At 42.4% G+C, this 16650-nt stretch overlaps 1 protein-coding gene across 2 annotated transcripts in view; it reads right to left on the bottom strand.

Annotated features, from left to right (window-relative positions):
• The window catches only part of BTBD11 (BTB domain containing 11), a 180696-nt gene that overhangs the window by 81690 nt on the left and 82356 nt on the right, over positions 1–16650 (bottom strand). For both annotated transcript variants that reach the window (XM_032105398.1, XM_032105399.1), the window contains exon 2: positions 136–285. In XM_032105398.1, coding sequence (XP_031961289.1) covers positions 136–285 — 150 coding nt within the window. The remainder of the gene's footprint in view (positions 1–135; positions 286–16650) is intronic.

Raw genomic sequence — 16650 nt, 5'->3', positions numbered from 1 at the left:
CAGCTAGATCTGCCCAACATCCCCTTCAACATTACACAGCCCCCTCACCTCTCCTCAGCAGAACCAGGCAATGCACTCAGCTTTGCTTTACTTTGAGGAAAGAAATCCAAACATTCTCAACAGCCTCGTACTTACTGAGTTCAGCAATGCTCCCCACGCGTGTGGCAAGTAGAGACTGCTCGATGGTCCTTAGCTCCGACTGGCTGAACATCTGCACCTCCCCAGGCTTGTTTGACCTTTGCTGGTCCTTGTGAAGGTTCAAGCTGTCCGGCAGGCAGAGAACACCTACAGTGGATAAAAAGAAAGGAGAAGCCCGATGTAACTTCAGCCATTATGGTAACTTTGCTGCCACCACCACATTGTTTTGGGGACATTCCAAGACACAGCCTGCGTGTGCAGAGCTCAAAGACAACCAACATCTGTAACACAATGTCACAGACAACTCATGCAGAAGTGGCCCTTGTTAGCCCTTCTGAATATCTTCAAACTGATTACGATGTCACCTCGGGATAAATCTTACAGAAAAACCTAGGAGGATTGCTCAAGGAGGAGTTCAAGAGGGTTCCAAGGAAGCCGCCAAGAAACTACTCCAAACCTATACAAAATTATTAGAAAATGGTATCTAAGAGTATCTCAAAATTCCTAAAGACTGGCTTTAAAATTATATATGAGACAGACAACACATTTACAGGATTTTCCTGCAAGGGGATTTCACTGTAAATTGCCAAAATAAGGGACAGCATCAAGCTGCTGTAAGTGTCATTGATGGATGATTGAATTTCTTTTGTAAATACAGCTCCCAGCAATTGAACTGCTTGGGCTTCAAAAGCCCATTATGCAGAAGCCCCTAGAGCAGTGAATTTTTATGGTGCAGGGCAAAAGTAAAGCTACTGACATAAAATGATTTACATACACATTCATTCAGGCACAAAAGTCACATTCTGCCATGACATGTAAACCCTCAGGAATAGATGGAGGGCATATATTTATTCACCAAAATCACTGTCATGCTAAAAACCAGAACTTATTTATTACAAGAGCAAACACTGTATTACCATCCTTGGGTAACAGCTTCATTGGTCCAGCTTGGGGAGCAAGCTCTCCTCCCTTCCCAGGCTCTGTGTACAGTCAGTGGTGCCTATGCTTTTCACAGCATCACCTTCCCAATCTCTCTGGGACATACACAGGTGGAGAGCCACTGGAGGCAGTGGAACTGTACCTCTTTATGATGATTAAATTTCATCTTATCTCCAAATATTACCTTTGAAAAGAAGACAGAGCAGGAAATGTATTTCTTCCATTAGTTTTTACTACTCCTTCCTTCACCTACAGAGAGTGGGTTCTGCCGTTATAGGCCAAGCAGACTTTGCAAAATGCATTAAGGATGAGGTACATATTTAGTGTTTTTCTTCAAGGGAAGAACTTGCTTAGTTTCCCAGCTCAGTAAATATGACATCTAATTCTACTGACCAGTAATTCTGTCAACAGATTGACAGAACTGTCAAATGCTTTGCAGCACTGCAAGACCAGGAAACACACCTCAAAGGAGATGCTTCTCAGACATCTTGTTAGCTTCACCAAACTGCCTTGGATTCCCCTCCTCACATCCATCTCCTCCCTGCAACCAATTTGGTCTACAAGTTATATTTGTAGCACAGACCTAAAAACATCCATCCTGGGAGGAGACAGCTGACACAGGTTCAATGGGCCCAGCCAAAAGTGAAAAGCAGGGGTATACAGTGGGAAAACCAAAAGTCTTGTCCACCATGGCCATGAGACAGCAACCTAAGCTAGGATCATCCTCTGCACACAGCAGCGGCACCAGAACAAAATCCCCAATAGCCTGTTTGGATCCTGGAGACAGAGGAGCAGGAACAGATGTAATTCCCAGCCCTGGCTCTGGTCCCAGGCTTGTAACAACCCCACGAACATGTAGAAGGTCATGACAGAGTAACACAATTCACAAGGAAGTGTCCTGGAGAGAAAGGGCAGGACACCTGACACAGCACCGGGGAGGAAAGAATTCAAAGCCGAGAGGTAAGGAATGGAAAGCAACAACAGCTTATCAAACAAGCTCTTCAAATTCTCCTGCCATCGCTCAGAGGCTGACTCTCATAAACACTTGGTGCTCTGATCAACATTTATATTCTGTGGATGTACAGAGCTCGGGAAGTACAACACCTGCATTTAAAATGCAGGCTTGCCTGCATATTTTATTAAGTACTCTCATTTTTTTTAGATTCTTCTTTATAATTTTAATGGATAGAAATTAAGACAAAATTGGAAGAGTCTTCCCTGCAGAAAACAGATGTAAAAGTGATCTAATATTGTAAGAGATTTCTAAAAACAAGAACCAGGGCACAAACAGCTTTATGGCAACTTTAAAAAATGAATTCGATTTTTTTTTCTGTGAAAAAATACCTTAAGTCTGGAGAAAAAATATACTGTTTTAAGATAACTTTACAAATAAAATTCAAATTAATAAAATTTAAATTAAAATTATGTATAGAAGATATTTCTCCAAGTGATTTATGCAGTGGGATATAGACATTCTATTCTCTACTTTGCCTATGACTCTGTTCCCAGAGCCAGGCCTTTTCCTTACAAACAGCCCTGATGATTAACTACTCTGGTCTTTAGCGAGGGGAGCATATTCTTAGGCTCTTGGAGAGAAAAGCACAAATTAAATGCAAAATGCGCCATTGTTAGAAAACTTAACAAATTATAGGATGTGTCATGCCAAAGGGTTACACTTGGGTTGGAGATCAGCAAACACACACAATAGCCAAACATCTGATTCTTATATCAGCTTCAAAACTATAATTGACCACAGCAAGTGACCAGTGGGGTGATGGAAAATTTGTTTGTAACTCATAATTTTGCTGGATCAAATCTGGTTTTTACAAGCATGGAGAAAAGGAATTTTATGGCTTGGGCATGCAACTCAGCCAATCTTCTAGCTTCAACTGTTTCCCCCAAAAATATTAAATTGAATAAAATGCTTTTTAGAAGAAAATCCCACTCTCTTTTTATCAGTGTTTGATGTAAAGCTCAAATTTTCTGATGAAAGGCTACAGCAGGGAAGAAGAGAGCACACCAAATTGAAGAGGAGGGGGAAAAGATAAACACTTTGTGATTATAAATATCTTTTTAATAGATAGAAACATCTAAAAAGCCACCATCATCTTTCACTGGTTTGGCTACACTTCAACTTCCTTATTTTAATTCTCTGGCAATTGGTATTATTTACTTGCTTTTTCAGCCTCATTGTGTTGAACGTGAGAAACAGGTGAGGACCTCAAGTTTCCAAAGGCCTGAAAACCAGGACTTTCCCCCCCCTTCCTTTTCTGGCTGTCACCACCAATTTTATCTGTCATTCCACATCAAAGATTTCTGTGCAGTATCTTCAGAAATGAACAGTGGTACCTGTCTTTCCTCTCAACTGGCACTGTTAAATGTCCTTCCCTTCTGCATGGTTACTCAACCCTGTGCACTCCTTTGCCCATTATTTTATCCCTCTTCTTCCCTCCGATTCAGCGGAGTGGAAATTAAGCAGTCAGCTGTTGCCCGATGAATCCTGGGCCAGACTCCCTCGGTACATCCCTGTCTGCTCTGTGCCACCCAGCAGCGTGTGCAGCAGCCACACACCAACTGCTGTGAACTGCTGGAGCAAGGCAGGACAACCAAACCACTCCAGTGTATTTGGATTTTGTCACCTCTTCTGGTGCTTCCCCTTGTCTCTGTACCCCCTTGGGGCATGGATCTGCCTAGGACTTGATTGCATGGACATATCCAGAATGGGCCACGCCCAACATTGCTCTACTCACTCTGCCCTTGGCCTCAGAGTACCCTGCAATCTATAGGTAAGAGACAGAAGAGAAATGCATGCATTCTAAAATCAGCAGGATGCCAAAAAAAATCACAGTGATAAGCTCCTAATGTCCCCCCCAACCTCTCCCCGCCAAACCTCTAGAGAAAAAGCAACATCATAGAGAAAATCTGATGCACAATTAATACATTTCACACTTTCCTGCCTTCTGGGCTCAGCTACAGCACAAGCCAGAGCTCAATCCCTGAGGACTTAAAAATCTCAACCCAAAGAAGTATTGCACAAAATGACAAAGTGAAGGTGCCCAAAGTTATAAAAGGACCAGTTATTTTAAACGCTCATGCAAATTCATCCAGAGACTGGGGTACCTGGTAACTCTTCCAGTTTCACTGTGCACATTCCCACCTCTTGGGCTTAGCTGATGCGCCACCCTGCACTGCAAAGCAGATTTTGGCACAAAAACACATGCTTTCCTGCATACTTCTTTCAGAGCTTGCCACAGAGCTGACCAACGCTGTCCTTGCAGCACGACAAGCGTGTGTGCATCACACAAATATCCCAAACTCAGCGCCCAGCAGCAGTCTCAGCAGAGCTCCTCAGGGCAAAACAGCCTGAAGGACCTGAGAGTCAAGAGCAACTCCAACACAAGACACAGCAGCCATTTTGTGACCTCTTAGAGCTTTTCAGGGCAGGAGAAATATGGGGTTTGTACCCAAATTTCACCTAAATACACAGGTATCATCTAAAAAATATATTTTTAAAATTTAAGCTTTCTCCACTGTTTCTCAATTTAGACAGATACTGGCACTTACATACCAGCTCTTGCTAAACACTTGATTCCTGAAGTGGTGGCACCTATGGTGCCCATATTCATACCTCATGCCCATAATTCAACTACTGCTGAATTTATGTATCTATATATATATATATATCTCTGCATATAAAGTGACAGAACAAGGCAAGTAAGAAGTCTGCATTGCCTATACTCATGGGTCTGTAATACCCAATGTCAGCCACATTTCAAATTCTTTGCCTCCTCCCTCTCCTTTAGTATTCAAATCCCATGCTCTAAACAAAAGAAATTTCCAATGACATTAAATTAATAAAAATGCCCACTGGACAATGTCATTCAAATTCATCCATGGCTGAGGAATCTAGCAGAAACCTAACACAAATGTGTTCGTTTTCACTAAAAATATGAGTGCTGTGAACACTGTAAAATACTTTTTTCACATTTCACCATTCATTCCTTTGGAAAGAGTGCCAGACTTCTTCATATCGAGTCTGAACAGAAGCATGAATGCTTTGCTACTCGTTATTTTTCTTTAAGTGCTCCTACTTTCAAGAGAAAATAATTCAAATAATCTTTGACCTCCCTCTTTATTTATCTATTACATCTTAAGCAAATGTGTCTATCCGGAAAAGAGTTTATACTCCCACTGCAAGGAATAGCTGGATCCTACTAAGAGTTTACAGAACTTAAGTGTGCAGGATAGATATAAAGCAAATTGCTATATAAAATGAGCCTGAAAATGGTAGTTAACCCTGAGCTGTCCCCAGTACGTGGTGTTGCATATTACATTGCTCAAGTAAATGCCAACCTCACCCAGGAGGGCTACCTTTAGTAGTAGGAAATCCCCTCAGTCATCAACATTTGTAAGTTTTGTTACATAGGAACACAGGACTAAAGTCTTTGAGTCCAGGCTCCTGCTCTCATAAATAATCATGTGAAGTTCAAGAGCTCACAAAACATCCAACAAAAAAAAAAAAACAACAACAAAAAAAAAAAAAAAAAAAAACAAAACAAACCAACAAACCCTTTTATTCCACAAGCTCACGTACTAAAATACTTACCAGCATCAAAGAGCATTCTTGGGATCTACAATATAAAGGTCTATGGGAAAAAATAGAAGGGTCAAAAGTATTGCCAGCTGCCTTTGGAACAGCAAAACACTCGACTAGGTGCAAACCCCACATGGCTGGTATTCCAACATGCTGAAAAATTCTCCTGACCCCGCACTCTGCAGTCATGACAACCCTGAGTACATGAGAAGGATACCATCCAGGTGCTCAGCAGAGTTTGAGGGATGATACGGGATCACCAGCACCCTAAGCTCAGCATCCTGACACCAAAGTGCAAGAGCTGGTGAATGTGAAGTGAAACAAACTGCTACAGCCGAAGCTCACACCTGGAAAGAAACTCTGTGGTCTCCATTGTCTGAAACAACCTGTGCCATCACTCCCAGACTCAGCCTGTCCACCTGATGGGCAAGGCAGATGGAAAACATTCTCCTTACAGAAATGAGACCATGGGGAAAACTTTAAAGCTAATCATATCAGCCACTGCTTTCAGCTAACGGAGAACCTGGAAACCATTCAAGGCAAGAAGAGCAAAGTGTCTTCTTTCCACACATTCCAACCCGGTTAAATAACAGGGAGTGGCTTTGTATGGAGAAAATGCAAAGCACTTGGGAAAGCTAGGTGGTGAGATCAAGTTTCCAGAACTAGAATCTTACAGTAGGCAGAGCAGCCCAAACGAGGAAGGGTGGAGCAGGCACAGGAATCAAGAGACTAAAGGGACACTGCCTTTGTATGTCTTTAACACCCAGTACCCAAAGACATGAAAAGGCATTAAAAAGCTCTATACGTCACCTCAAGACGCTGGCATTACACAGGTAAGGTAATATTAATGTCTACTACACAGAGAAAGTGAAAGTAAAACATAGGAGAGTTTAGTAACTGATTCATGGTGAAATAAGAAGTGTCAGAGAAAACCAGGAAAAGACCATAAGGCCTCTAGTTATGCATTTTAACCACAGGAGATCACCCTTTCTCTCCTGGAAAAAACAGGAGAAGAGCAAATCAATAATGCTTAAAAATTACAGAACTCAGAGCCTGACTAAATCATCCAAAGCAGAGAGCAACTCTGAGATACCAGAGCAGATGCTACAGGAAGACAAGATAATAGAATTATATTACAAAATGCAACTGTGACATCTTTTCTTGTAACTAAGTTTTTTAGCACAGCACATTCTACTTAACTGGGATGTCCTCCTTGTTAGGATCCTTCTAAAGGCAATAGTTTTCGCCTAACGATAATGAGTGGCAATCACTGCTGCTTAAAATGGTTTACAAGTAACAACAATTCAACTAAATTAGGATATATTCTGCTAGCACCAAGCAGTTAAGTGGCGCACAACCAAGTGGAACACGGGATGGATTCGACTGTTCAGACTATATATTACAAAACAAAGAAGAATCAGAAAATTAAGTCCCCCTAAACATAGAAACTGAGCTCCCAAAACACCAACTACAGCTTTACATTTATTTTTATTAGGATACAGAGAAAAGAAAATCTTAAGTCTTGCCAAAATGAATTGCTAGACTTCAAAGTCCTTCAAAACAAACTACAAAAAAGCAGTGAACATGGAGCAAGCCAGTCCACAAGAGAAGAAATGGAGATCCCTCTCCTCATGCTTATCCCCAAAGTCTTTCCCCAGTTTCCTAAAGTGGTCTTTGTGGTACTGCTGAAGATGCTGCTTTCCAGCATGCATCCATGGGCTGGACAGCCAACATGTGTGCTGAGAGCACAGTGAGAGGTGGCTGATGCCACAGCTCTACCCCTGTGCTGTCCCCCAGTGAGGGCACTGATGTGCACCCTGTGCCTTCACCTTCCCGTGATTTTCATCACTGCTCTCTCCCTGTTGGCCACAAAGGGGCATTTTATCAACTTCACAAGAGGAAAATTGCATGACAGCACACTCTGCTCAGTCACGCTGTTCCACTGTCACACTGACCATAAAAGTTTCAGTGAGAGTTGTGATTTTTTTGGCAGGGAGATGTTAGAGCTGACATAGAGCATTAATTTCATTGTTGAGCACCCATCAGTTTGAGATTACCCTGATCTAAGCTATGCTGCCCTGGAACTAGCGATACGTGGACAAAGGTTTTGTCTCACTCTTTGATAGGAGACATCCAGATACAAAAAAAAAAAAAAAAAAAAAAAAAAAAGGAAAAAAAAATCAAAAGTGCCAGCATCATATTTCTTCTCTGCTACATGCAAATAAAAATAATACATGCAGCCCTCAATGTGGGAACCCAAGAAGAAGCTGAGAGGTCACAGGGAATCTGATGGAAGAAAAGAGCATGAAGAATGTGTTGGCAGTACCAGCAAGTGAGAAAGCTTGGAGAAATGCAGATTTGATGGCACCCAATGTAACCATGAGAGTGCCTCTTGCAGCAAGATGTAAGACACATACTCAAGGAGGAAAGGACATGCACTGGTAGAAATGTGACTCTGGGCATGCACAGGAGTACTAACTCATGCAAAAATGGGTTTGGCTAAAAACAAGCAAAAGTTTCTCTTAGACTGAGAGTTCAAAGAAGGTTTAAGCCTTTGAGTCACCAAAAATGACTAAGAATGCATTAATAGGTTTTATTTTACAGAAAAAGACCTGTCAGCTGATAACAGCAGAACGAGAGAGGGTTCAGTGATTCATAGCTTCTAATGCTCTTTCCCAGAGCCTGTAATTTCCTTCATTCATTACCATCAGCCCCCTGAAATGCCCAGCCTGGACTGAAGCCTTCCCCTTCAGAACTGTGACGTGGGCACAGCCTGAGAGCCCCACGCTGCTGATACGGCACCTCTCCTGACCCAGCCCAATCTCCTCCAGTGTGTGACACAAGGCACCAGCAGCTCTTCAGGCACTATCATGTGTGAGCAGTGAGCTTCTTGCAATAATGCTGGTTTGGGCCTCTTGGGAAGAGAGACTGAGTATCAAATTGCAAATGAGTAACCCCACACAAGTACATAATCTTCCATTTTTGCAAGACCTACAATCCAAACAGGCTCATGTTCCGGGTACTGCACCTACTGTTCTAGTAAAGCAGCACAAAATGCCTGATCCGAAAGAGCATATTTTCTGTTGCTTTCTCTGTGTGCCACCGTTCTTTTGGCACAGGCACCATGCATCAGATGCCTTCAAGGGTCAGGCACACCATTTCAAAAACACCCATGTGCTTCCACTTCTGAGCAGTTGCACTAATACTCTACAATGCACTTGGCAAGAATATTTTGAAAACCCTAAAAAACACCTCCTCCATTTGCTTCAATATTTGCAAAGATTAGTATGCTTTTTACAGGAGAACGAGTTGTTTGCCAAAAATCCCTCCTTTCACTTTGGAACACCATCAGCTTATACAAAACTCCATGAATAACACACAGCAGAGCAGACACACAGTGCTGAGACTGAGCTCGGGGCATTCCCATTGTAGGTACCAACTGTACCCTTCCCATATCCCAGGTGGAAGGAGCTGGAAACGGGATTGAGGGGAGCGTGGCAAAGCACCTGTGGTCCATGGAGCAATCACTTGCACTTGGGAGCCGGTTATGTATGCAAAAGCTGATGCAAACCTGATACGTACAACAGGAATAAGGATGGTTTTCAATTCAAACTGGTAAAAACACCTGACCATACAAGGGTGGGGGGAGTGGCTGATGGGAGAATGACACCTCTTCCTGCAGAGCTGGATGCTTGCTCTTTGCTTTGTAAGCCACCTTCCATGAATGCCAAAACCTTGGACTCTGGCCCGGGCAATGCTACCGCAGTATCACAAAGCTGCTAAAATCATCACCATCCTTCAATTTGAACAACTAACCCATCAGCCCCAAAGGTTTCTGGGAAGGCACTAGGCATGTGCTTTAATAAAACAAATATAAAATAAATAAAATTAGTTAAGTCTGCAGTTGGTAAGGCATCAAACCTGAAAACACATGACGTGCAGGGGCTGCAACGAAACCCCTTGAGCCTCCGGACACATGTGAACAAAATTGCACTGGTGCTGCATGTTGCCATGCTTCAGCAAGAAAATGCAGGCAGCTCTGGCAGAACTCTCACTGACTTAGGGTCAGGATGTTAGACCCCCAAGGAGTAAGTTTTGGGTAAACTGGAGTGTGTGGAGCCCACAGAAAAGGGTAAATAATTAGGATTTCCTTTCAACTGCTTGCACAGATGACTATCAGATCAGCCACTCCACCCTCACCATGAAAGCCTATGCTTAATGAAAGTAAAGAATGATAAGATAGTTTAGAAACACAAGCTGCTATTTACTGGCTTTAGGGCAGTATTCCATCACTCCAAGAATTTACTATGCTCCCTCCCACCCTGCTAAGGATACACTAAGCAAATGGATTATCACAGCAGGATAAAAACCACCTACCCACGAAGTTTACGGTACAGGATTATGGCCACCTCCTGAACTGCCTACAAGCCCTCAGCAGGATGTGCCCCCCAGTCTCTCTGTGCTTTGGTACATCACTTGGGGTATCCCTAGCAGGTGAAACGCCCCCACCTGTAAACACCTGAGCTCAAGGACTGATAGCCGTGACCTGCATGGGACCAAGGTACCCATCCTCCCTCAGTAAAGGAGAAACCTTCAGCATGTACTTCAATGGGGTTTTGCCATGTATTTAAAGCCAAATACTCACCTTAAATTTTCACTGACTGGAAATCCTGGATGCCAGCCAGATGACAGTCCTTTCTAAAAGTAACCTTTACATTCTTCCAAAATTCCACTTGGCTTACTAGATAGAAATTGCCTGTTAATAGCACATATTTCACCATTCAGACCTTTGATATATAGACACCTACAACAATAAATCAGTTCTGACCAGTGAAGGTTAACCTATATACATACATATCTGGCAAAATCATTACAGACAACGAAAAAAATTTACAAGAAGAGAGGTTAGACTATGCTGCTAGCACACATTTATGATCGCTTGCCCTACAGATTGCCTGGCTGAACCCATTTCAAATAATTCAGGTTTTATAGAGCTGATAGACACACTCTGCCCTACCCAGCTATAATACAAACTGTGTTCATGTGCATGAGCTCATTACATGGCTACCAGTTTATCTGAAAAAGACTTAAGTTTATTTTACAGACATCTAATAGTGCTTTTTAACCCATGCACTTGTACATTCTGGATTTTACATGAAGATACACACTTTTATTCCTAAAATATCTCATACATTTTTTAAAAATTATGACCTCTATTACTTTTCCCAGAGAGAAATGGCTGCACATTTATTTTCAGAGTGGTTAAAGGTCAAACAGTTTTCATTTATGCATAATCTAGGGATTTGAACCTTTGCATTATTAATCTTCTCCTCTGTTTCACATACTAACTCACAGATCAGCACAGACCAACAAACACCAAAACCGCTGTAGTACAGGAATATGACCATTTCTATGTCAGAGCCTTCTCCAGAGCACTGAACAGACAGTAGTTAATGAATAAACACACTCGCTATTTTATCTTTGTGGTTCAGTGTGGTTTCCAGCATGACTTTGACGTGACCGCATCTTACCCATCCTCTGTTTTGAATAAATGCCATTCCCTGTGGGCTCACGTCTTCCCACTGGTGCCCTTGCAGGGACTGAGACAAATCCTCAGCAGTGCCTTGGCTGCCCTGTGGAGCTGCTTCACCTCCAAGCACAGCTCCACCAAATACTCAAGCACCAAAACCAGACTGAGGAACAAACCACGGCGCAGTTCTGCCCCCACAGCTTTGGTTTTAGAAACAGCTGAGACAACTCTGCTGAAACTAAAAAGAAAAAAACAAAACAACAAAGAAAAACACACACACAAAAAAAAAAAACACTAAAAAAAGGAAAAAGAAGTATTTTTAAATCATTTTTGGGGAACTGACTGCCCTAGAAAAAGCTAAATACTGCTGGACCATATCAGAAGCAACTGGGACTTATAATGATATAGCAGATAGCTGTAACTGCCTCACCAGCTACATCACATCTGCTGTATTTATTTAGCCTTTTCTCTTTTAAGCAGACTGAAAGAAACCAATTGGTGTTTGGAAACTTCCAGGCAGTGTTTCAGTGGGTCAGCATTACGTAACTGACTGGTTGACTTAAGCAGCACTACATGCGATGACGGACACAGAAACTGAATATAAATCTTCAAAATTGATTCAAGTCAAAAGGTTAGATAGGAAAGACCCCCAAATAATAAACCAGTAACAATAAACTCCATTTCCTTCACTGAGGTACAGTCCCCAAACAGATGTGTGTTCATGGCATCCTGCAGGTGGTTACAGCTCCTAAACTAACTGAAGTTGTACCTATTCCAATCACATTCTCTATGGATAAACACAACAAAATGCTCCCTGGGTTAGATTTCTTAATACTAACAATTATATGAAGCACAGGGAATTACAAGAGAATTACGAAGTTCATTTTATTTGGAAAAGACATGGATTCAATGAGAACTACTGTCTTGCAGCATAAAAGCACACCATGAAATTTAATTGCAATGCACAACCCTGCAAGACCTACAAGCAAGTTTTCATTGCCTCAGCTGCATGTCAGAAGGAAAAGGAACAAAAATAGACTAAATTTCCTGCTTGAAAATAAAATAAATTTGTAATGAATTATTTTAATTCTATTCTAGTGAAAAGGCAGAACTCTGCAATTTAAATCACTTGCAGATTTGTGGTCTCCAGCCATGAGAGGACAACACGCTACCATTGACCCTAGCCACAGGGACTGCTACACAAGGCCAAGAGTGATCTATGAGCTTCATTAAGAGATTTAAATAGAGTTCATATATATATATATATATATATATTTTATTTCACATTGTATGCGCATGTATATATATGTATATATATATATATATACATGCGCATACAATGTGAAATAAAAGCAGGCATTTGCATACACCAGACTTCCCAGAGAGTACCCTCTGTTGAAAAATTGTCACTTACTTTGAGCTCATTTGCCCAGAAATATGTAACCACAGCAGTTCATTCTTGCTGCTAAGAGCTGGAATAGGAGTTAGACTGGGCTGTGCAGAGATGCTTGGAGGGCCACATACACGCCTCTTGGTGGGTGCCTGCTGCAGCCAACCAACAGCATGCAAACAACGAGTTACAACGCCTTGTCCCCTGTTTGTGCTTCCATTCCACCTCAAAAGTTTACAGGCAATAGCATCTGACTCTTCTCCTCAAAGCATTCTGAGCAAGGGCTAAGTCACAGTACAGTGCTAAGGATGCACAGGCATCTGACAGCTTCTGAACATAGTGCCCAGAGCACCAACCCACCAGCAAGAAAATACCGTATTAAGTAAATCAGTGCAAGTTCTCTTCCTGCTCTGGTCTTTTAAACTAAGTTTTAATGCACTCAGAGAGAAAAATTTATGAACTAGTCTATGCACAGGCAAAGCTAAACTGTTCATTTTAAATGGGAAACTATAATTTTCTCTTGCACCATTATAGACATAAGTTACACAGACGCAACGTGTGAAAGATGTGTTGCACATGGATCATCCTTTCTGATGTGAGGTTTGCATACAAAGAAAGACTGTTCTTTTGTCCAAATTCTTCATGGTAATCATGTCTCTAAGTGACTAACAATGGATTTAGTGGACACTCAAAATGGTTTATTGTGTACAAAAGTTGCTTCTAACCCAGTTCCTCCAGTGGAAGGATATGGTACTTTACTAGTAATATTCCAAAATATGCAGGTCACCACGAACATGGCTGCTGTGGGCAAAGCCTTCAGTATGAGAACTGAAAGAGTACATTTAATTCAGAGAAATTTTGACAAAAAAGGTGAGCATCTTTTCTTTTTCCACAATGGAAATTGTTCTTGGTATTTCCGTAGCACAGGAAAGTAGTGAAACTTTTTCACTTCATATATCTAAAGCTCCTTCCTCGGACAGTTTCATCCTTGTTCAGCACTCAGGTGGTATGCTTTGTCCACTAAGCTTAGCTATGTAATTTGACACATCTCTATTTGGTTTCTGAAATCAATTCTGTGTACGCACCACCTGCACTGACTTAGGACCATGGGTTTTCTCCCCACTCTGCTTAAGCAGCCACTACTTGAAACTTTGAATTCAGAACAAACCTTAGGGTCAACAGACAGGAAAAAAAATCTCCAACTCAAGTGATTTAAAGCAATGAATGTAACAATCATGGCAAAAGCCAGGACAACGTGACAGTTTGAACGACTTCAAGACCAGTTCTCAAAATTACAAACATTGGGAATACAGGTTTTACCCTACACTGAACCCCATAAAGATTAAAAATTCTACCAGTTCACATTTAAGGATCCCCAAGTAACTCTGACTTTGTCCTGATCACGATGGGAACAAATGGAAATTTTGAGACAAGTTTTTCTTCTTCAGAGATAGCTGGAAAGGGGAACTGAGGAACTGTCCTTTGGTTTTGGCTATGGATTGATTACAAAGTTGCCCCCCGGAAATTCCACTGCTGGAGTTCTTACGCTAAAAAGTGTTTCAGAAGGGATTTGACTCAGAAAGGGTAAGTCCAGCAGCATGGCTTTTCTCACCACACTCTGAGACAGTGAAACAAGATGCAGATGTAGACACCAACTGCCCTGAACTCACTTCTCAGGATCTTCACAATCTGAAATGTTCATACAACAAACAATGCATTCTGGGGTCAGCACATCATGACAGGGGGTGAAGTAAAATATGACTGCTACAGACAGTGCTTGAAAATCTCAGAAGAAAACGAGTAAAATATTTTTGTGATGACTTCAGAATCACGGGAAATATACATGATGAAGCAATGGCTTTCATGTGCCATAAAAGTATGATTAAAATGTCCTTAGGCACATAACTCAAAAGTCAGCACAGACCAATATGATGTAGACAACTGAGATAAGGAGCTTGTGAACTGTGGTTTACTGATAGGACATGCAAGATTAATAAAAGCAGCGGTTGAAAAGGAAAACAATAAAACCATAAATGATGGGAAATAATCCTTACACTAAGCCACTCTGCATGCTTTTGGGGAATGAACTGACAGCAGAGTGTGCGATAGCATTCATGTGATCTACCATTCTCTTACCTTTCGTGAGTCAACAGCAACTTACTGGGGTGTGTGGCAGGAACATATAAAGACAGCTCTGTTCAAGCAAACACCAGTTTGCACTTCATTTTGATTGTACAGCAAGCCTTAATTTAGGTGCTTCAAAAGCAGATTGACCAAGAAATCACTCTGAAGCAAGCAAGGAGAGATAGTCAAGATATGCAATACTACCGCAGAGACAGATTACACATCCTGGGGACAGCTAGAACATGCAGCTCTTTGCATGAAGGCAACATTCAGGACAACAACTAAGACAATGTCTTATCCAAAGACCAGAAATATATTAATAGAGATATACTGCGTCCAGCTCTGGGGTCCTCAGCACATGAAAGGCATGGACCTGTAGAAACAGGTCCAGAGGAGGTCACAAAGATGATAAGAGGGCTGGAGCACTTCTAAGAAAACAGTGAGTTGGGGCTGTACAGCCTGCAAAAGAGAAGGCTCTGGTGAGACAGGGAGAGTTGATTTAGGTTAGATAGAAGGATAAAATTCTTTTATAATGAGGGAGGTAGAACACTGGCACAAGTTTCCCAGAGAGATGGTGGATGTCCCATCCCTGGAAACATTCAGGGTCAGACTGGATGGGGCTCTCAGGATTCTGATCGAGTTGAAGATGTCTCTGCTCATTGCAGGGGGTATGACTAGATGGCCTTTAAAGGTGCCTTCCAGCCCAAACCATTCTATGATTCCATGAACCTAGACTGGGTGGAAACATGTTTTTGTCGACTCTCAGCTGGATAATGGCAGTTCACCTACTGACCATGAAGCCTTCAGGCCCTGCCAAGCCCCAACCTGTGCAGCCTATATCTCAGCCACACAAACCCCTGCAAGTACCTAAGCCACCACACTTACCCCGAACTAAGAGCCCCACAGTGTCCCACCTTGCAGTCCAGGTGCAAGATACTTGACTAATAACAATTAAATTGTTTGGCTAATACCCTGTTTTGATACTGAATGCAGATTCATGTGGGACATGCTGGAAAAGCTGCCGCTAAGCGGGGCAGATCAGGGGGTTTTAGATGTGGAAGGTGACTCCCATAGGCCTGCAAGCTGCCTGCTGTGCTGGAACTCAGCTAGTGACAAACACCAGTGAACTGGCTGCCTGTGGAAATCCTGTTCCAGCGACAGCTCCCCACTGGTGCATCTGTGCCTGTGCCAATACCCGCTCTTTATTCAATTCCCTCCGTTAGTTATTTTTGGCTGCTGACCAAATCTCCACATGCCATAGCCTACAGCCAGGAATCTGTGAGGGTGGCCAGGGAACAGCATGCTGGCTGATGACACAGCCACTCCACTGCTGGTCCAAGAGCAGGGAAACCGGCCCTGCCCTGAGTTGGGTGGGCTCCTCATTGCTGCAGGAGGCCTCTGCAGCCACCCTGACCTGTGAGAACGACCTGCTCTGTCCCCCCAAGGGACGTACGTGACATCTGTAGGCACCGTGTGGTTTGTGGGCTGCGGCTGCAGGCAGGCGCGGAAATGCGCTCGGTTTTCAGCTCGTGCAGCTGCACATGCAGGGGAGCATCCTCCAGCTTAGGGGAGCCACCAGCACAAACCAGCCCTTAAGTTTGTAAAGCACATTGATGGGTTTGCTTCAGCACCACAAACTGAATGCTACTGCAAACAACTCCCATAAAATGAGATACATTGCTGTAATAAAGGAAATAATATTTACCAAGATACTTAGAACTCTTATTTTCAATATATATCGTCAAAGCGATTAACTAATATTAGAGCATTCATTTTCCTCAGGCCTCCATGACTCCAGTGGGTTCAGTTAGACCTCTCAGTTTACACAATTAAGGTCTACTACTTCAAATCTGCTGCCTTAAATAGGAGCAGAGGTATCAGTACCTGCAACAAAACCAGAGCTCAGAGGTCTTAATCCGTGAGCCCAACCTTGCC

This window comes from Corvus moneduloides, chromosome 4, assembly GCF_009650955.1.
Source record: "Corvus moneduloides isolate bCorMon1 chromosome 4, bCorMon1.pri, whole genome shotgun sequence".
In the NCBI taxonomy this organism is placed as follows: domain Eukaryota; kingdom Metazoa; phylum Chordata; class Aves; order Passeriformes; family Corvidae; genus Corvus; species Corvus moneduloides.
Note: the sequence above shows the minus strand (reverse complement) of the source record. Positions and strands in the feature narration are given on the sequence as shown.